This window comes from Poromitra crassiceps (assembly GCF_964638095.1).
Source record: "Poromitra crassiceps genome assembly, contig: HAP1_SCAFFOLD_220, whole genome shotgun sequence".
Lineage (NCBI taxonomy): Eukaryota > Metazoa > Chordata > Actinopteri > Beryciformes > Melamphaidae > Poromitra > Poromitra crassiceps.
The window spans coordinates 252,501-274,527 of NW_028152171.1; the positions used below are offsets into that span (position 1 = coordinate 252,501).

General features: G+C 44.6%; 1 protein-coding gene across 1 annotated transcript in view; it reads left to right on the forward strand.

The window, feature by feature from the left end:
* Positions 1-910: 910 nt before the first annotated feature.
* The window catches only part of LOC310770749 (R3H domain-containing protein 2-like), a 45,928-nt gene continuing 24,811 nt past the window's right edge, over positions 911-22,027 (forward strand). The window contains exons 1-14 of the mRNA XM_083663465.1: positions 911-1,078; positions 2,563-2,604; positions 6,440-6,526; positions 6,736-6,859; positions 7,983-8,061; positions 8,425-8,484; positions 9,434-9,574; positions 10,335-10,443; positions 12,320-12,415; positions 12,783-12,814; positions 13,518-13,571; positions 16,830-17,065; positions 19,308-19,480; positions 20,539-20,634. Of these exons, the coding sequence (XP_083519591.1) occupies positions 920-1,078; positions 2,563-2,604; positions 6,440-6,526; positions 6,736-6,859; positions 7,983-8,061; positions 8,425-8,484; positions 9,434-9,574; positions 10,335-10,443; positions 12,320-12,415; positions 12,783-12,814; positions 13,518-13,571; positions 16,830-17,065; positions 19,308-19,480; positions 20,539-20,634 (1,488 nt within the window). The 5' untranslated portion in view covers positions 911-919. The remainder of the gene's footprint in view (positions 1,079-2,562; positions 2,605-6,439; positions 6,527-6,735; positions 6,860-7,982; positions 8,062-8,424; positions 8,485-9,433; positions 9,575-10,334; positions 10,444-12,319; positions 12,416-12,782; positions 12,815-13,517; positions 13,572-16,829; positions 17,066-19,307; positions 19,481-20,538; positions 20,635-22,027) is intronic.

Genomic DNA, 22,027 nt, shown 5'->3' on the forward strand with positions numbered 1-22,027 from the left:
ATCACCCCCGCACACGTGAAGTGAAAAAGTTGGCAGTCATAACAAACTTGGTGGTGTTGTTGTGTTTACCACAGTGCTTTACATTACTCAAAGCAGACTAGCAAGGCAGCAATCAGCAGTTTCGTTCTCATATTAGAGAGCGACAAATTTGAAAGACTGCCATCTACTCTTACAAAATAAAATCTCTGTATATGAAAGCACATTATGGCTTGAATATTCTTTACGCCTTTGCTTACAAAGTACAAGATGATGGAAGAGGAATGGTGCAAGGTGGCTGAATATGACCAACTCATTTCTATTTTCACTGGTTGTTATTATCAGATGGTGTCAGGAGGTTAATATTATAAATTTTGCTGCAAAGCGCAATCATTTCAAGTATAAATGTTGCTGTTTATTTATTCTTTGTAATTGCTGCAATTGTTTCCTTTTATTTATCTCCTCGCAGCCCCGCCCCCGAGGCCCTGGCTAAGGCTTGCTATGGACTGCCCAGCCCCCCCTGCTGCAGCCCGGCCCGGTACACCGCTCTAGCAGGTTCCCCTCCTCTTGCTGCGTGTGGTTCCCATTCAGACTCACGCTACAGCGAGTCAGCACAGATCTGATACCAGCCACAGGTAGTCCGTATAGTAGTACACTCACTCACACACACTCGCGCACACACACACACACACACACACACACACACACACACACACACACACACACACACACACGCACACATCAATCTCACTTCTCTCTGTCTCCCTCTCTCACACAAATGTGCAGTCTATTGGAGCTTTCGTGTGTCGGAGCCTAACTGTTTCCCCTTTTTTCTCTCATCCGTTTCCGCCCCAGCCTCTCCTGGGTCGTCCACACCCGTCCCCCCCCTCCCCTCCCCTCCCCTCCCCTCCCAAACTCCCACCCTCTCCCCTCCCCTAAGAAGATGTCAGTGAGCCTGGCAACAGACATCCAGCAGGAGGGAGAGAGTGGGCCACTCATCGAGCCCTGCAGCCGAGGCAAGACCTCCCCTCAACCACAGGGCACCAGGGAGGGGACCGGAGACGGCCTGGAGCCTGAGGACAGCAGCCCGCAGGATGCACAGGTGAGAGAGGGAGGCAGGGAGTCAAGTTACTGCAAGGAATTTTGGACCAAGATATTAATATCTTGTCCCAGAGTTTCATTATGGGCTTTTTTAGTCTCGCTTGCCAGACACTCCCAGCAAAGGGGCTGGGAGAGTCTGGCTGGGGACGCTTTCTATCGTAGACTAGAGGGGGAAAAGGCTGTTTACAACCATCCACCGAACGTACCATGCAGGCTGCTTCATTGCATAATCCACATCAATCGTTTTCAGCGTGTAGCCACGAGCTAGCGGCTAGCGCTGCTGTTGTTATTGTTTCAAAGGCAGCGGCGCAGGCATTTGAGCTCAGCAGATTCGACACGTACAGCAGCAGAGGCAGACAGATTTGACACGGGGGGGCGTGGAAAGGAAATCCAAATATGGTCGCAGCCGCAGTCAGAGCAGGTGTGGAGCCAATGCAGAGCTTGCAGGGAGCAGAATGGGATTTCCATCCGGCACCGACTGAAATGGTCGGCACCAGTGAGAGAGCTAAGTCCACCATGCTGCTTCCCCCCAGTCAGACTAATCTCCCAGTAACTCTGTCGTACAGTTCTGGGATACCGCAGACCGCAATAATACATTTTCCTCCATTTCTCAAACTTTTTGACAACAGAGCATTTCACTAGTCAGGCAAAAGGTGCCAAAATGGCCTGATTAATGAATTGTATGGTGAAACTCTGCGTTGCGGTGTCAAAAAGTTCAAGACAATTCAACTTTGGCTGGGTGGGCGCCGGGCGGGCATGTGCAGGATACGAGCACGAATGCGCTATTTTCACGGTAGCTAGCGACCCTCTCATTGAAAATCAATGAGGACTTAAGCCTGGATTATGCTTGACGCTTTGGGCGGCCGCACGGAAATGAGAGACACGGAATCCTGACGAGGAAACGTGTGGCGCTTTTATACTCTGTGCGGGTTTCTGCTCGCGGAATTCAGCGCGAGTCTTGAAAACTCCACTTTGTCCGCCCAGCCGCGTCCGCGTCCGCGTAGTTACAAAATTCGGGGTGCGCACGGCCAGGCGAAAACCGTCCGCACGGAGCCTTGCGGAGGGGCGTGTCTGCTGATTTGACGTCACTTTTCCGTGCGGACACTCGCGTTCCTCGCTGATGCGGAAAGCATAATGAGACCTTTATGTATACTAGAAATATATATCGTGTGCTCATTTCTAGCGTGCTCGCCTGCACCGAGCGCCACAGAACCCCTTATTATAGTAGTGAGATTATGTAACTGTATATTACTTCAAATTGCCTTAGAAATCTTTTTTTATTCATTAATTCAACAAATGTATACCTATTTTTAATGACGCATTAATTGAGCATTACACCAGCCCTTTGACATTTTCATTTTGATTGTGTTACTTTGTCATTATTATCAGCAATACCTTACGTGTTTAATGTGCCACTTCATATACAGTACAAGGGAATACTGTAGCGCACAGTTTTACAGCTACAATATCAATCTTGTCTTGCAGAGACGGGCTCCTAACCATGGCCATGGCAGGAAAAGGGCCAAGGTAAGTGACTGATTCATCTTTGGTGCCCCCAGTGGCTGACGTACGTCGCTGACCTTACATTATTACCATTTTGTGAAGAGAGGGTCTCACACTCACTTGATTTAATTGTCTTTTTGTTTTATTTTTCTTAACAAATAGCTGTATTCTTTCTGTTTTGTTCAGTCTCCATCAGGGCAGGTAGGATTCCAGATAACCCTTTTCTCTGAACCTGTGTTCTTGTTTTACGAGGTGAATTCCTCTTCTGTGCTACAGATGCGTTTATGCCTGTAAAATTGACCCACAGGTGAACTTCCTCCTTTTAGGATATTGGATGGTAGCTTTTGAATGTCTATAGATTCACTTCGCAAAGCAAGAACCTGTTACACAGAGGGGGGGGCACATTTTTAAACATTCAAATTTGGCTGGGTGGTTAATAACAATTTTGTATGTAATGGACAAATTCAAAATACATATTTATTTTTGGTTTCCAGGGGCTTTAAGAAAAATAAACGAAAAAGACCCAATTAAATCAAGTGAATGATATACTGAGTGCAGCAGTTACCAGCTAACGCAAGACTACAACATAACATCAGCAAACATGTCTGGAAATTGAGGTGGCAAAAAAGGTCTGGGAGCTGCTTAAACCTCCGAGCAGAAGACAAAGTCAACCGCCATATAACGGGGAGAGTAAAGAGACTTGTTAAAAACAGTTCTACCGCAGGCCCTGATCCATACCGGTATTTGTGGTCAACAACAGCTTGTAGTAGATTGTAGTAGGCTGGTGCGTCATCATGGGGGGGCGATAATGGGAATATGTGTTGCCTTCGATGGCGTCAGGACACTCTGGGTACCCTTGGCCCCATTCGGCAAATGGGTCCATTGTCTCCTGAAGACGAGCACCACTCGGCTGGGTCAACAAACTGTTTAAGAACGTCCCTCTGCAATGCTCTGGTGACTTGGCCTACCAAAACTATCATTCATCATATCATATCATACCAAAACACAGCGGCACCACCGACACCAAAAATACAACTAATGGACCAATATTCACATGGGGTGGAATACCACCACAAAGTAACGGCAAGTCTAATCCTCGGTTCACACCATAGGCATCTCAGAAGCAGCGCTGAAGCAGTGCTGAAGCAGCACTGAAACAGCGCTTCACGGAAGCTTTGAGCCGGAGCCTTGTCATTCACACCAGAAACACTCGATTTTGTCCACGGCTCGCCCGGCGCTCCCCGGCCCCCCGCTCACAACTTGCATTGACTTCATGCCCGGCTACCCCGAGTGCAGCGCTGCACACTTTGAAAAATAGACCAGAAGCTGAAACTATCGCGGCAGCGGGGCTTCAGCGTGGCGTGACGTGCGGCTCGTGTGATCGGTCTCGCCTGTTAACGAGGATGCTGAAATGAAACCGCCTCCACACTGTGTCGCTTCAGCGTAGCTTCGGCGTTATGGTGTGTTCGGACTGTAAGCCGAAGTTCCAGAGGCTGTCTCCAGTTTGTTTTCCTGCAACCTCAGGTGTGGCTCAGCGAGTTCCAAAATAAAGCCAAAAGTGTCTCGCGACGTACGTAAATGACCGCGCCCCACTCATCTTCATTGAAATCGATGTGGACATTAGACCAGAACACGGGCCCGTGTGGTATCTCTCTCCTCCACATTCTTCTTACCCAGATCAGCCCGCGTTGACTCAGAAGAATCAAAAGTCTCCGCCTGTGGCTCAAACCGGCTCACTGCTTCTCTTCAGGTTCTCCTCAAACGTAGTTGTGATTTGCTCCCACCAATCCGCTATCGTTCGCATCATGTGGCATACGAGTAACAGCAACTCTGCTTGCATTTGCAGAACTAGTGCAATACCTGTGCCCGTGCCCGCCCTCCCTCTTTCTCCCCATTCACCCCTCCCCCCCCCAATGGGTACATCTACCCAGATGAAGATCCTGCTCCCCCCCGATGGGCACATCTACCCATTCCCCTTCCCCCCATTTATACATCATGCTCTCCCACTCCCAGTACCCGTTACTCAGTGCCCGTTCCCCTACCCTTGACATCACTGGTGATGTCACAGTGAAAATGTAAAACATCGCTGTAGCTCCCCCTGTGTGCGCATTTCTTTCATTTTTTTTCCCACTGCACTAGGACAGACGGACAGAGAGAGACAGACAGGCACTACTGGAATGATAGCATAGATAGATATGCATAGCTACCAAAAGCACAGCATCCAGTTCAACCGCCCGTCAGGCCTCCTTTCCTTCTGGAAGGTCGGGATTTAAAAACACACTCCGAGGCAGAACTATGGCGGGGCCGGTTGGTTCTGTGTACAAGGCAAAGGGGTCCTAATGGCGGGCCTTCTTTACACCAATATTGCATGTTCTGTGTAGAAAGGGTATCAGATAACACAGCAGACAGGTGGTCAGAGCGCAGTGGGATCCCTGCAAACAGAATTAGTATCGACCTTACACACCCCTCATATTATCAGTGGCTTTTACTGTATAATTATAATTCCGATGTTTAAAAGTAGGTGTGGCAGATTGAACTCACTGAGCGCCATAGAAGCCGAAAAAGGAGAATACATTTTAAGCCAGTTACAGTAATATAATTGGCGCAAACCTATAGTAACATATTCATAGGATACTATGATATCTAAATGAAGATGAATTAATTCCGGTTCAACTTCAAACCGTCATGTTTTGGCTGCCACGACAATCATCAGGGTTCAGATATCTCTTACTGTGAACATGAAGCTGTGTTTGTATTAGTTTGACCTCTTTGAGTGCCGCTTTAATGAGGGCAGAGGTCAGAGTTGAGCCCTATTACTGAGTGTATTTATGGGAGGGGCTTTCTCACACTCCATCTTGTCCTTGAGCTGCTCACAATGCCTTCCTGTTAAGTGGGATCACATCAAATCCCCTTTTCTTTTTGCTCTTCTGCATAGCCATGTTTGCACACACACATGAGCTTAAACACACGCACACAAGCACACGCACACACGCACATACACACACACACGCACAAAAGCGCGCACGCACATACACAGCCTCCATTCATCATCTTTGCAGCAAAACCTCTCTTGTCCTGACCTCATTTCTGCCGTGTAGATCCTCTCTCATCTCCACATACCACTGGATGTGCTAAGATGCCAAGTGTGTCAGTGGCATCGTCTTAAGACAAAAACACCGCTACCACCAGGAGAGACTGTGTGAAGATAGATCAGCCTCATTGTGTGTTTTCCTCTAGGTTTGAGTCCATACTCTGCCAAGGGCCAGCGCCCTAATCAACTACATTGTATTGATGTTCCCCGTGTTCTCCCGGTCTCAACTTCAGCCACTCCTCTTCTTCAGGGAACTCTATCATCAGTCATTATCATCTCAAGAGGGATTTAAGACTGTTTCTAAGCACTCGCTTATGGAATCAAAACAAAAAGCAACAGCAGAACAGCGAAAGAAAGGGTTAACTTTGTGATATACTGTAGAGATGCTTATATCTGTATATTAGTCTGTGGAATTCTTCTAAAACAAGGCTTTGTGGCATATTTTGGCTGAACAAGCATAAATATTTGATCATGAACTAACAGTGCAAATTGATGTTCCTCTTGACAATATTGTATATTATTGGCTGAATGATGTGTGTTATCTTGGTTATCCCAGGACTGTCGTAACTACAGCGACATTTGATGCTGCATTCATGCATTCATTTTGGCACTGCGCAGCATCTGTCCTTGTTAATTATTATTCATATTCACGTTGTGAAGTCTAATATTGAGAGATGGTCCTGGTTAATTATTATTCATGTTGTAAAGTCTAATATTGAGCGATGTATAACACGTGCTACAAGGAAAGTGTGTTTGCTTGTATTTCAGTCTAATGCCAAGCTGAAGCTAGTCCGGAGTCTGGCAGTGTGTGAGGAGTCCTCTGGTCCCTTCTCCATCGATGGACCTCCAGAATCGGTAACATTCCTATTATTATCCCATATGGATTTAGAAATCCTTAGTCAATACTGTAATCTCTACTGTTAGTCTAGCTTGCAGGATTTTTTTTTTGCATGCAGCGGTGCTTTGTGGAGGATCAATAATATGTGACAGACAGCTAATGAACAGAATTAAAATGCAAAATGTTACCATTCTTCAGTTATAGCAAATGGATTGTGATTTTCCAGGATATCATTCAACTTCACATCAGCTGTCCGTCGGACAAGGAAGAGGAGAAGTCCTCCAAGGACGAGTATGAAAATGAAGAGAAGGAGAAGAAGGAAAAGACTCCGCGCAAGATGTTGTCACGTGGTAAGATGCATTGTATGCAGTGTGTGTGGTAAAGATGCATTGTATGCAGTGTGTGTGGTAAGAGATGCATTGTATGCAGCAGTGTGTGTGGCATGTTCGTTGTCCTAGTCGTAATCAAACCCCAGATAACATTTGTTTTGGTGCCGTAATCTGTGGTGTGCTAATCGGTACCGTACACAAAACAACACCACAAGCCCTGCTAATAAATGATGTGATCAATGAAGTCACCCCCCCCCCTCATACTAACACGATGAATGTTGTATCACCACAGTATAAATGAAAAGATCCTACATTTGTTATTTTTAAATGGGTGTTTTCAGGAGTGATGCATACCATTTGATATCTACTGAATGATTGCAAACCAAAATGCAATGATGTCACGGTGATTTCTTAGAAAGGCAAAGGGATCCCTCTCTTCTTTTCCCCCCTCCCTCCCTCCCTCCCTCCCTCCCTCCACTGAGGCCTTCAGGCGTCATTAGAATCTGAGAGCAGCACAGATGAAACGGCTCGCCTGACTGTCTAGTGTGGCGGAAAATAGTGGAAAATGATACCCTTGAAGTGTATGTGTGTGTGTGTATGTGTGCGTGTGTATATGTGTGTGTGTGTATATGCGTGTGTATATGTGCGTGTGTATATGTGCGTGTGTATATGTGCGTGTGTATATGTGTGTGTGTGTATATGTGTGTGTATATGTGCATGTGTATGTGTGTATATGTGTGTGTATATGTGCGTGTGTGTGTGTATATGTGCGTGTGTGTGTATATGTGTGTGTATATGTGTGTGTGTGTGTGTATATGTGTGTGTGTATATGTGCGTGTGTATATGTGCGTGTGTATATGTGCGTGCGAGCCAGCCAGCGGGCATACTAAGACCAACTACCTTGGAGCTAGCGGCCGGTGTCTCAGTGTATCTGCTGCTGATGGTTATTCTCCCTGAACAACCTGACATCTTGTTGCTAGTGTGGTGGTGGTGGTGTTGGTGTCATTTTACAGTAGCAGCTATGCTTAGCATCCTGTTGTTTGGCATCCTGATGAGTTCTTTCTATCTCTTGCACTCTTGTGACACGTCTTTTTCTTTTTCATTCCCCGGCCCTGGCTCTTTTCTTTCCCTCTCTCTCTGTCAGACTCCAGTCAAGAGTACACTGACTCCACGGGCATCGATGTTCACGAGTTTCTGGTCAACACACTGAAAAACAATCCCAGGTATGAGACTGCCACGCAACAAGATTGATTTGGGTTCTCTGTAGCTGTGAAAGTGGCACCTCTACTGCGCCAAGGAGGACACACTCATGTGTGTTCATATAGAAAAGAATTGTGTTGGGATAAGGCTGGGTACTGACAGTTGTTGGCACCGACCCGAATCATGGCGGTACTACCGTTTACCAATATGTTAAAACATTTTGCCGGTAAATCTCCGTACTTTTACTAGTTCTAGTAAAACTAGTTTACTAATCTTACATCATCTTTGATTCAGTAACTACAGTATACCCCTTCTATCTTCACATTATGTCTATAACTACCGTAATAATAAAGTGACTCTCTCTCTCTCCCCCTTTGCCTCGACAGGGATCGAATGATGCTGCTCAAACTAGAACAAGATATCCTGGAGTTCATTAATGACGACAAGTGAGCCATGTCTTCCCAACCACTCACGCACATTTAAATTTAGCTCTTCTAAGTTCTCCATCCCTTTCTATTTATAGACTGCTGTGGTGGTAATGAGATAAATATGGCAAGTTTATAGTTGATATTATGGTGGTGAGTTTAGACTGACAGTTCCCTCTAGTATTTTAACCATAAGGTATTTTTGGCTGGGACTCTGTGTTCCCCTGTCACTGGGGATGGTATCATCGCTAGTGCTACGGTGTTGAAATGTATTTGGAATACTCCTGCAATAAATCCGCTTGTGCAACAGTAGAGCTAAATTAATTGTCATTGAAGTTCAGACCTTGTTTGTCAAACATTTCGGAAAGGCAAAAAAAAAAAAAAAAAAAAAATCCCCTCCCAACTTATTTAATTTGTTGATTTTTTGCTGAAAAAGACTTGTACACATTATCATATTGAGACCGTTTACATCGCAACATTAAGCATCCCCCGCCCCCGGTGTCTTCCAGTCTTTTGGAGCAATAATTAATTGTAGCTTCCCGTCCGTCGCCGATATGAGATGTTTTCTGACTACTATGCACTTGTTTTTTTACGGACGGCACGGTGGCTCAGTGGTTAACGCTGTTGCCTCACAGCAAGAAGGTCCCGGGTTCGAACCCCGGTCCGTCCCAGGTCCTTTCTGTGTGGAGTTTGCATGTTCTCCCCGTGTCCGTGTGGGTTTTCTCCGGGTGCTCCGGTTTCCTCCCACCATCAAAGAAAGACATGTATGTTAGGGTTAATACTCCTGTCAGTGCCCCTGGCCAAGGTACTGGCAAAAGAACTGGAGTTGGTCCCCGGGCGCTGCACAGTGGCTGCCCACTGCTCCTAGTTCTAGGAAGGTTCCTAGTAGAGGATGGGTCAAATGCAGAGGATGAATTTCCCCAAGGGGATAAATAAAGGATAACTTAACTTAACTTTTTGCCCTCTGTAGTAACCAGTATAAGAAGTTTCCACAGATGACCTCGTACCACCGCATGCTGCTGCACCGCGTGGCGGCCTACTTCGGCATGGACCACAACGTGGACCAGACGGGCAAGGCCGTCATCATCAACAAGACGGGCAACACTCGCATGTGAGTGGCTCACTGCATACGGTCTAATGTCCAGTTTCACAAATAGTGTAGTAGTTCTAGATTACCGTAGTTAAACCATTGGTTGAAGGGAAAGATTTCAAACTGACATTTGTTGATGTGGTTTCATGCATAGTGTTGCTTTTTCATGATTGAACCGGTTTGGAAGGGTAAGCACGGAGAAATGTGACCCTGGGAGGGTTCATGGATTCAAACGGGCTTAAACTCGAGCTGAAATGAACAATTACTTTTTAGCTATTTTAGATCACATCCCTGGTCATGGAGTGCACCTATTTAACAATGTATGCCCCCCCAAAAATGTCAAAAATCCAATTTCTTTGGTTTTTCACATCAAAAGTCAACCATGAATCTTGAATCTTGAATCTTGACAAAGAGCCTCCTCTACAACCTAACAGTTGTAGTTTTGTTAACCACTGCATTAAGACTCAAAATACAATTTTGGTTTTGAAAACTGTAACTCAGAAGTATCTTCTATCATCCTTCTGTCATCCATCTGTCAAATCAAATCAAATCTGAGGAAGGTTTTAATTTGGAATCTCTACACAAAATCCGACAGTTTGTTTTCAGCCACTGTTTATGCCTTTTTGCAAATCTGCATCCATGATGGAAGATTATTCACTCTACTGTATGTACTGGATTCTATATGTTGGTTGGTAGGTTGGTATGCAGATACACTATGAGAGTGTGTTGGTAGTATGGCCCATGTAACCATGACCTTTGTGCTCTTTCCTTCTTCCTGCAGACCAGAACAAAGGTTTTCTGAACACATTAAGGATGAGCGCAACATGGACTTCCAGAAGAAGTTCATCCTCAAGAGAGATGATGCCAGCATGGACAAGGACGATAATCAGGTACACTGCACTGCCCTCGTCTGTCCCACTTGGTAAATGGTAAATGGTCTGCATTTATATAGCGCTTTTATCCAAAGCGCTTTACAATGAGTAGATAGTCTACATTCACCCATTCATACACCAATGGCGGCAGGCTGCCACGCAGGGTGCCTACACACCATCGGGAGCAATTTGGGGTTAAGTGTCTTGCTCAAGGACACAACGACAGCAGCTGGGAGGGAGCGGGGATCGAACCGCCAACCCTTGCGTCATTGGCCGACCCGCTCTACCTCCTGAGCTAAAGCCGTCCCCACTTCACCCAAAATTATAGTTCAATCCAGTTTGCATACATTGACTTAACTCTACAAGGCGAGATGGGCTCCAGACCCCCCCCCCCTGAAGTGTAATTATATAAATAATAATTATAATAACTTTATAATATGGAATTTCAGAACCAGGTTACAAAGTGCTTTTACAGTGAAGTAAAACAGGTAATCCGCTTGTTCAGACGTGACATTTCCGATAATACTGTTTCTGGGTCCAAGCCTCCATTTTCAACATGCTGCAGTGCCATGTTTGAATAGATCGGAGTCAAAAAATGTATTCAGTTGTCATACCGCTTTCCTTGTGACGATAAATAGAAGGGGAAATGGCCGCAGTTGATAAGGTAAGTTACAATTCTTAAACCAGAGGTTTTCAAAGTTGGAGGCGGGCCTCCCCAGTTGGGCTCCGAACAGTTTCAGGGGAGGCACAGTGATTTTACATTATCACGGTGATTACATTTGTGATTACATTAACTATCAAAAGCTATCAAATCACATAGAATAGTCTAAATGTGCGTGATTTGGTTAAAGCATTGGTTCCCAAACTGCTGTCCATGGTGCGCTAGAGCATTGCCATTTTTTTTCTTTGTTCTTTTTTACAGACAACAGTTTATACACATACACATTAACCGCACACACAAACACACACACACACACACACACACACACATGCACGCACGCACGCACACACACGGCCCACGGAGCTCAGCACATAACTCTGCTGAGAGCTACAGGTGCAGGTTAATAATGTATTTAATTGACTCTGACATTCAAGGTAGGCTTACAGCACAACAGACGTGGATGGATATAGAGCTGCAGCAAGCCAGTCAAAAAGATACGTTTCCCTCCATTTGACGAGTTATAAATAACCAGTAAAAAAAAATTACCAACAAAACCACAGTCATGTTGCACCAGGATAAAAATATAATTCAATACTGATTTAATGAAATTCTAAAATGACTGATGGAGAGAGGGGCTCCAAGATTATCCCTGGATATCCATAGGAACCACCACTAGCAGGGTTTCATTTTGAAAGCCTAAATTGTATTATATATATGAAAGATTTCTACATACAAATTCACCAATTCGAACAGATTGTTGTCTAGAAACGAATGAAGAAAAACAAAGTTTGTCGCCAGTGGGTGCTAATGTTAGCTAGCTAGCTAACCTAACCTGATTGCTAACCTGATACTACCATATACACTCACCGAGCACTTAGGAACACCTTACTAATAACGTTACTGGGTAGGTAGTGGTACTATATCAGCTTTCAGCTCTGTGTCAACCGGTTACCAAAGTGACATCCGCTTCAAGGATTGATGTGCATTTTGAGATGCTTTTCTGCTCACCACAGTTGTAAAATGGTTTTTCTGAGTTTTTTATTTGTGATTCCTGACTCTATCCGTGGTGCTTCATGTATGTATGAATTGAATGTTTTCATTTACATCTACCCGAGTATTCTGCATTGGAATTACATTTGACGCATGGTGTTTGTTGCTTTGCTGTTTTTTTCGTTGATTTTGGATGATTAGTGAGGTTATGTTCAATATCTGTGTTGTCGTCCCAAATGGCAGATCCGTGTGCCGCTGCAGGACGGGCGGCGTAGCAAGTCCATCGAGGAGCGAGAGGAAGAGTATCAGCGGGTACGAGACCGGATCTTTGCCCGAGAAGTAAGTGTAGGACCTCAACTGGACAGATTAACGCTCAAAGTCACAAGCCATGTTCCGATCCATTTACCGCTCCCCCTCCTGCTCTCTTGACTAACAACGCATAACTCTGTACGGGCCCGAGGAGAGATAGGCGTAAGAAATGAGAATCCTTACACACAGTATTTCTTCCTCAGAAGAGTGAGGGACCGTAATGTTGCAATGCTGTTTAAATTGAAACACGGTAGTCTCGATGCTAAATCCCTGTGATGTCAACTTGAGAAGTTTTGAAAATGCTGATCTGCGAAAGGTTTAGCTTTAGGCCTACGTGCTTCTGGTTGGATGGATGAACGAAGCTATTCGTAATGTGCAGGTGTCTTTTTCTTTACAGTCCTCTCAAAATGGATACATCAACGACAACAGGTAAGATGATGCATCCTACTGGCGACTCTATTGTGTGCACTTTATAAGACCGAGACGTCCCGCCCCCCCTAAGGTTATAGTCTGCTTGTCAGACTTCAATTATAAAGGTAGGGAGCACATAAAGCCATAACAATAGAAGTCTTAACAGAATATATTATCTATACAGACATTAGGACCACTTACAGTAATCTAGTTCTTCACAAAGTTCACTTCATGCAATATCTTGTGATCTTGTATCCCGTAAGGAGTATTAAAAAAAAAACACCATAGTTGTTTATTTATTTTTATTTTATTTTGAGCTCCAGCCAAATTCTCAATATTAATTTGTTATGTTCTACTCCTATGTTAAGTAACTTGTAGTGGAAAAGCATTTTCTCTGAATAAAGGTTAGCTAGCACGGGCAGCTACAGTACAGTCAGCCTCCCTCCCCAGCTCCCCCTGACTGTTTGAGAATGAAAGATTATGAGACAATATGCTGAGAGGGAGAGAAAAAGAAGCGTGGGCCTTTCAAAAGTCAAAGTTTCTGCTTTGTGTGCATTTTTTCCCAGGGGTAAAAGTTCTGCTCTATGCCTACCTCAACCCCCCCCCACCCCTCCTTCTCTCTCACCCCCTTCCCCCCCAACCCTCCCCATCAACCCTCTCCCCTCTTCTCCAATCCAGTCCTGTAATCCTAGCATTTTTCTCCCAATGTTAACCCCAACAGACTTTCCACTGAGGGCTACTCCTCTAGCTCTCAAAAGCGGAGGCAGATCTTTAGGTACTGGTGGTGCTGCTGACTTTGACTTGTGTGTTCTGTTGACATGCCCATCATTCTGAAAAGTGGTTTGGTGGTGGTGGTGGTGATGGTGATGGTGGTGACTTGACTTGTGGTGGTGTTTTCTCTTTGCTTGGCGTTAGTCTGCTGATTGATGGCTATTCCAGCGCTGCACCGTGGGGCTTCCCATGGCCCATGCATGGCTGCTTTGTGGTTTCACTGGGGGACTGATTGAACCAACTTGCCCTTTCACTCCCATCCACCGTCACTACATTTTGATTATGCAGTAATTGCATTGCTTCCACCACGATACTTTGTGTTTTGTGGATGATTTGGTCTTCTGGTTTTTGTAACCATGTCACCTGTTGCATAGTAGCACTGTAGCACACAAATGTAAGTAATACCTTTTAGTGCTTTTGACATTGACTTTTGAAATTTAACTGAAATAAATCGGTCAAGTGCTGCATTTTGTGATGGATTTATATTTTTTATTTGTACGCTTAGGGTACTCAAAATCACGTCTTATCGTGTTTCCTTCAAAGAGTGCAACACCATATTCGCTTGATTATTTGTTTCTTTTCACTGTGTAAAGGTACGTTATACTTTCAGTTGTTGGCCATTGGTTGTGCACACATACGCTTCCTCTGCATGTATAGGAGATTTTTTCAGATTACCGTAGTTTTTAGCTGCAAAAATCATTTGTCATGTTTTTTTTGCAAACGTGTTTCTTATATAGTTGTAAGAGTTGTTTTTTTTATATATATATCTGAAACCATTAAACCAACCAGTGAATTGATATCCACCCTTTCACCTCTTGCAATTCCTTTTATTTGCACTGCTTGCATAGATTTCAGTTTGATTAGAGTGACTGCTCTTGAGATCTAGGGTTCATCAGGGTTTTAAACTGATTATTAAATTGTTATTGTTCTCTTTGTAAGATAAAGTGTTTTAGCAGCACAGGCTGCTGTATTGAACAGCCAGAAGAATTGAAATTTCTTTTGGGGTTCATTTATCAAGACACACAAACATGTCAGTGAAGACTGAGAGACTTGTAAGTTGTAAATAATATATAATCTAAAATTTTCCAAATAACAGCAAGCATAATTGTACATACTGTAGTAGACTGTAGCAGTCATTTCTACAGTAGACTTTGAATACATGCCACAATTGATATACGTTTTACATTTTGGGTCTTTATGTTCGTCTTTTCACATTTCGCTCACATGAAAATAATACACATTAATATAGAGTATAATCAGTATATTTGATGATAAACCTACTAGTAAAGAACACATGTCAGTAAACTGTAAGAAAAAATAATGATATCTTAGTGAGACAGACCTTAATCAATCTGTCTAATAAAGACTGAGTGATAAAAGCGCATAAGAAAACGAACAGCTTGGCTTCCTGTGTGTGTGTGTGTGTGTGTGTGAGAGAGATGAGAGGAGACGTGCTGTGAGAGAGATACAGGGGAGATGGAATATCACGTGATGAGCAGCAGAGTGCCTCCTCCTCATCTTTGTGTGTCGAGCAAAGCGAACACGGTGCGCTGTGCAGAGAAGAGCACCCGCCCTTCCTTCAAATAGGCCGTGCACAGAGAGAGAGAGAGCGTGCTTAAAATAGATCCTCTCGTTAATTACAGTCTCTCTGAAATATTTATCAAGTGCTGCCACCTTCAAACACCACTCACTATCGCTTGGCTTTCACGGCCCGCTCCCACCTCCCCGTTCTCCTCGTGGAGATTCCACAGAACCATCCATACCACTTTAACTCATCTCTTCACTCTTGTTCTCCACCTGAGCCTACTGTTCATCTCCCCCCTTCCACCCGGTTCTCAGAGGATGCAAACAAATATGAACAGTTTAACAAATATCACAAATATCATCACATCATGAATTGGAACAGTAATGTTAATGGTCATTGGTAAACCCAGCCAACCTGTGATGATGGAGGCCTTTCCCAGAGTGATGTTACACTAGTCTCATCATTGTTGTTTTTTTATCCAGGGTGACAGCATGACATTCACAACAACACACCACAAAGAGTGTGTATTGAGTTGAAAAACAACAACAAAAAACAACAAAGAAACGTATAGAGGCAATTTACACCTAGTATTACAGTAACATGCGTTTTCTGCCATCAGATTGCAATCGGATAGTGCTTGACCACATTAGCCTGATTTCTTTACACCTGGCATTAGCATGCGTTTTGGGTGATCAGATTGCAATCTGATTGCAATCTGATCACCCAAAATGGGTGTCCCCTCAATCCGCATACAGTTGCTGTATGCAGATTGAGAGGACACATTGCATTCACACTTGTGTTCAATGTGTACACAATGCATCCCCGACCACCTCCGGAGGTGGTTTGGCCGATCAGGTTGTGTCTTGGGGGCGTTTACACCTGTACTTTCAAGTGGTCCAGCACAATCTGATTTGCAATCTGATGACGGGTCACAGGAAACACATGTTAATGCCACGTGTAAATTGCCTCGTTGTGGTGAACCAGTGCTCGCAAGTGGTTATTTCATAGACAGTGTGTGTGAGTTTGAGTGTTGATTTATATCCCGTCTTAATGTACGGCGTGTGTCTGTGTGTGTGTCTGTGTGTGTGTGTGTGTGTGTGTGTGTGTGTCTGTGTGTGTGTGTGTGTGTGTGTGTGTGTGCGTGTGCGTGCGTGCGTGTGTGTGAGAGACAGTGTGTGAGTCTGTTTTTTTATTTAATGTCTATGATATGGTGTGTTCAATATATACTGTGTGTGTGCGCGTGCGCGTGTTGTGTGTGTGCGTGTCTATATGAACTGTATAACATTGATTGTTTGTGTGTCAGACTCATGGACCTTTGTCTCATTCAGTGTCACTCTAATCCAGTATCTTCTCTCACCCTGGTCGGTGTCGATGCATGTGTGTTCTCTCCTGTGAATGGGTTTGCGTGGGTGTGTGGTTGTACAGTATGTGTGTGGTGGGGATAATGGCGTGGGGTGGTTTGTTGCCTGATTTTGTATTGTGGTTCCACTCAACCAGCCAACGTGCATCCGTGTTGAATGCCCCATCGTAAAAGCCTGTCACCACTGTACGTCCTCTCTCTACCTGTTGATGACCTTACTGTGCTCCTCTGCTCTCCCCCCCCTCTGTCCTCTCCTCCTCTCCTCCTCTGCCTTCTGCTGTCCCTCTCTCTGTTTCTGTCTCTGCTTCCTCATTCTGTACACCTCTATCTCTCCTTCTTCCTCCCCTCCTCTCCTCTCCTCTCCCCTCCCCTCCCAGGGGGAACCGTGAGAGTACCAGCCGGGCGTCCAGCAGCCGCCAGAGCAGCACCGACAGCGACATGAAGTGCCTGGAGCCGCGGCCCTGGAGCAGCACTGACTCGGACAGCTCCAACCGCACCCTGCGGCCGCCGGTCACCAAGGCCAGCAGCTTCTCGGGCATCTCCATCCTGACCAGAGGGGATAGCCTGGGCAGCTGCAAGAGCTCCCAGGGCAGCTGCAGAGGTTCTCGCTCTGGTGAGGACTGGGGGGCGGGTGGCTTTGGCGTTATGGTGTGAACGAACGCTAAGTTAACGAGGCTCGCATTAGCTAACTTGCTACTGAAACATTAGCTGACTTTTTCCTGCTGATTATCACTATTTTAGTGAAGCAAGTACAACAACAGATAATTACAAATGGGTTATGGTCATGGTTATGGGCCAGGTCTGTATGACAAAACTAGCCCAATTGCCAATCAAAACTAGCCCAACGGCCAATAAAACTAGCCCAATACCAGAACTCAAAATATGACTCTGCAAAACCATATACCATATAACACTTTTAAAGTCCAACAATGTTGCTATTATTGCCATATTGTAATATCTAAAAAGTAACACCATAAATGTTTAGTGTGCCAACATTCAAAGCAGTTTTCCCTAAACGGATGTTTCACCTCGGTCATAAATATGGCCTTGTGTAATTAGATACAGCAGGGTTCTCACCTGTTTGTAACTTAAAGCCCACTTCTGTTTGGGATTACATTTTTGAGGACCCCCTTCCCAAATAAATGAGAGCGAGAGAGAAACATGCCCAAAAAAGTATTAAAAAATAAATAAACTGGGCTGTAAATATGTGTTATGCCACTATCAGCTGTGTGCTGATATTCAAATGTACAGTAACTGGTCATTGAAGTTATGCATTTTAATTTGACATTTTTATTGATGTATGTTTAGCTACCACAGTGTGTAGAAATAGGGAAAGAAAAAGGGTGAGAATAACATATTTTCATTGAGATATCTTGATGTGAGAGGTCAAGGGACCGGTTTGAAAATGTGTATCTGTATCAACACTTATAGGCTAAGGGGATGGCTGATTATGCCATGCTACTAAAAAACAGTCAAGAGTGTCTATGCTACAGTACTTACAAAACAATATGTCACCTAGCATGCTGCAGACAACTAAGCCATATGAACCTTCAATAGACCAGCAACTATGCTACATGTACCAACAGACAGAACAGCCATACTACCTGCAAACCATATCTAAAGCTAACAAGCCAACATATCATTCAGAGCAATCAATATACTGTAGTTGCAACCACGCCACTAACAAACCAGAGCGACCTATGCTACTGCCAACTACTAGAATGCTACAAGAAAAAGTGAACAAGCCAACATGCTATTAGTAAACAATGTCAGCTACTGTACCATGCTACAAATGAACACTGAACAAACGACAAAACAAACTTTTGCCAGACCCACCGACTGGCTGCCGTTGGCACTTCAGACATACCCCTCACTGTCCGATTTAAGCTGTGCCAACAAATGCCTCGTAGTCTTAAAATGGACTTGGCTACAAACCCTTGGCATCCAACCCCTCCAGGGGTGTAGTCTAGGCTTTCAACCCCACTATTCCACCTCTGCTACTGTACCAACTCCTATACTGTACCTAAGCATGTTCCTTTCATATGCCTCATTTACTGCACAGTCCAATGGCATGAAGCTCAATAAAACACACTATCTATCCACTGTGTTTCTGACCACCACTAAAAGTCTGGCCTCTCTAGCTACTAGCCAGTGCTCACTGTGTCCTGTAAATCTATTGCCATTTGTGGATTTCTGCCCCACCCTCAGTTAACCAGAATATAAGCGACCGGAAGTGTCCCGACCTGCCCATTGACCGAGACTTTGGTGAGATGGTAGCACAATATCGGTTGCAGCAATAATAAAAAAGAAGAAATGCTTGCACGGCTGCTAACTTACCTGGAAGGAATCAGACTAAATAGTATTTGAAGATGGGTTGTATTATGAATGCTAAGTGCTACTGTGGGTGCCAGATAGTTGGGGTTTGCCACATACGACAATACAGCAAGTACTAGAAAGTTTAGACAATAACAGCAATGCATCCAAAAATCAATTTACTATACTTTTTGTGTCATTGAAATTTTGAAATTACCCGCAGGTTAACGCAAACAGGAATTATTTGCAACTCTCGTTTGACTCAGGTCAAAGATAACTGAACTTTAGAAAGATGTGTTGGCCGAATATTAACTTGAGTTTGCCCTCTAGTGGTCCAAAATACACGTTGTAGAATTAGAGGGTGATACAAGAATGATTACAGGCACATACTAGCACCCTGAACTCATTTCTTCTCTTACTGCTATCACATTGTTTTGATAGGGAACTTGTAGTGGGTTCATCATTTTTCTGAGCGTGGGGAAAAAAAAGACAAATAATTAATTAAATTGTGTCTAATTATGTCTTTTCTCCACATCTTCCAGGCCTTCCCCTGGTCAGTCCTGATATGTGTCCCCAGGCCCCAGCTCCCCAGTCCAGCCGTAGCCTGCTTCCCTGTCCATCTCTGCAGCCACAGCAGCAGCCACAGCCCCCTCCTCAGACCGCCCTGCTGCCCACCCCACAGCAACACCCCATGGGCAACCACATGATGGCCCAGGTGAGGCTTGGGGCCATCCCCCCCATCCCTCTTTGAGCCAACTTAAAATGTCTCGATATATTGCCTGTGTATAGACCAAATCACCGTGACGTCACCATGTAAACAACATTTACTTCCGGGTACCACTTCGGGAAGGCGCCAGGGTTAAATTTGCGTGTTGTCAAATAAATGCTGTCAAACCCTCTCGTTGTTTTCGGCCGACTACTTTCAATTTAAATGTTCAAACGGTTGGTAAACATGCTTGTCCGACGTATCTAGCCTTTCTTCTGTGTTTGTTTTATGTAGTGTTAGCTAGCTAATAACGTTTGTTTACAACTGTCAAACTCGCTGTTTTTTTGCAGACTCGTTAACGTTACGTTACAGACAGAGGCTACTGACGCCGCTTGGATACAGCTCGGAACCCGGATGTTGTAGCTGTAGTAAAGCCTGTGCCGCCGAATCCAGAGTTCTCTTTGCTCATGTTTGCCCTTTGCAGAGGGAATTTAGAATAATCCAAATCTTGACCCGCTCTTTATGGTCACTGGACACCCAACAACACAACACGAACGAACCATTTTTGTCTTCTTTGTCTGTTTTTGTCTTCAACACGTCAGTTTGTGCGGAGGTAACCGGAACCAGGGGTAACCGGAAGTAAATGTAAACATCCCCGCTGATTTGGTCTATTGTGCCTCAGTAACTGAGGTGGACAAGAAGTAGTGAGTGATTCTTCATCCGCACTTTTGCTTCTGGCAAAGGCCATACTGTAAGAACACGGTACTCTCAATTACAACTTGTAAAGGACATCTGATGATGACACCCTGTGTTACTTTCCTCAGTAGTAGCAATTTATTGTATACAGTCTTATTTCATAATATTCTGGAATGAAACATGTTTCCACACCTGTCAATTTCTTCCATTAATAACTTTTCCTCTGTGTTCTAACCCAAGTCTTTCCTGTGTCTTCATTTATTTCTACCCATCTGGCTCTCCCAACTCCTCTTCTTCTCCCTCGCTTGGTCCCACCTCTGCCTTTCTTTTCTCCACCTTCATCCCCTCACTCTTTCTGCTGGTGTGTATAGCCGGTGGTGTCGCTACAGCCCTCTCAGCCTATCTCCTACTCCAGCCCTTCCTGCCCCCAGGTCCTACTGCCCGTCTCTCCTCCCCAGTACACAATGGTACTTGCAGCTTCTTCACTTGACCTTGATTTAGTTTGAAGACTACATGATCATTCTAAAGCCCATTGCATTAGGTAGTTAGGGTGTACTCTATGGCCCAGGAGCTACTTAACAACCTCATTCAGTTTGGGCAGTGCTGTATTGTAACGGTGGCTCTTGTACTCTCATAATCTGCCCTTATTTACTATGGTTAGCTAATAGAGTACATTTGTGTACTGACGACAATGGACACACACACACACATAGATGATACATGATGGATTGATTGATTGATTGATTTTATTATGGATATAAAATACAACACAAACCGAAAGGATAAACATGTAAAAGTGTGAAGTGACCCACTTATTTCCAACATGGTCCCTGGTCTTAATCAAAGTGAATAATGTAATTGAATGTGGCAATAACTCAGCATGCTCATCATTTTTACGCAACAGTAACTTGCACCCGACTTCCTACTAATCGTTTCTGCTTCACAATAAAGCCTACAGTACAATGGCTACTGTATTACCATCACTCAATGTACACAATGTTAATGGCAACACAATTATTACTCGAATATCAGACAACAGCAGTGCTTGTGACACAGCAGGCGACACACTACAGCCAAGCAGAGGAACAAACAGAAGGCTAACAAACATGTACACGCGTTGGATTCAAAAGAGGAAAGAGTGTGTCGTTTCTTCTTTGTCAATATTTGCACGACACATCTCAGCACCGCGGCTCATCGTAAACTTTCTTAGGCGAGCTCCTACGCTGTCCTGATGGTCCGGATTTTCATTGAATTACTGTTCTTACCAACACCAGCTCTCAGCTCTGCAGCTCACTGTCTGTGGCTGCTGCCTAGTCTCGTAGTAGCCCATATTACGTCTGGAACAAGACTCTGAAAAGTGGTTAATGCCTGCCCCCCCCAAGACAAAAAAAGAGGCATGGCAGACATGGGAATTGACAAACCGCACGACGATTTGTGTCTGCGGAACCCAGAAATGTGACTTGTGATTCAGACCCTCCGTCGCTGGAAGCCTGCTGACGTAGGAACGTTGGGTCTGACCACGTGAGACTAGCTGCTGCCAGCAGCCCGCTGGCTGTTTGAAGGCAAGGTGTGTTTGTTTGTCGTGCGGCGCGTGCCGGTGGTGGTGTGGAGTTAGTTTACTGTGTTGACCACAGTGATTGACCTGAAGGAACCCCACCCAGCCAGGAACCTAGAGACTCACACCTCACATGAGTTGGCTGTGCATGTGGAGAGAGAAAGAGAGGACATCAATTAACGATGGCAACGATTGAAGCTTCAACGCTTCGAAGCATTAGAGTCAGCCTTAATTACAATTAACCTATATCAGGGAAAATGTTGTTATAATCCAGATTTCATCACAATGGTCATTTCCTACTAGGG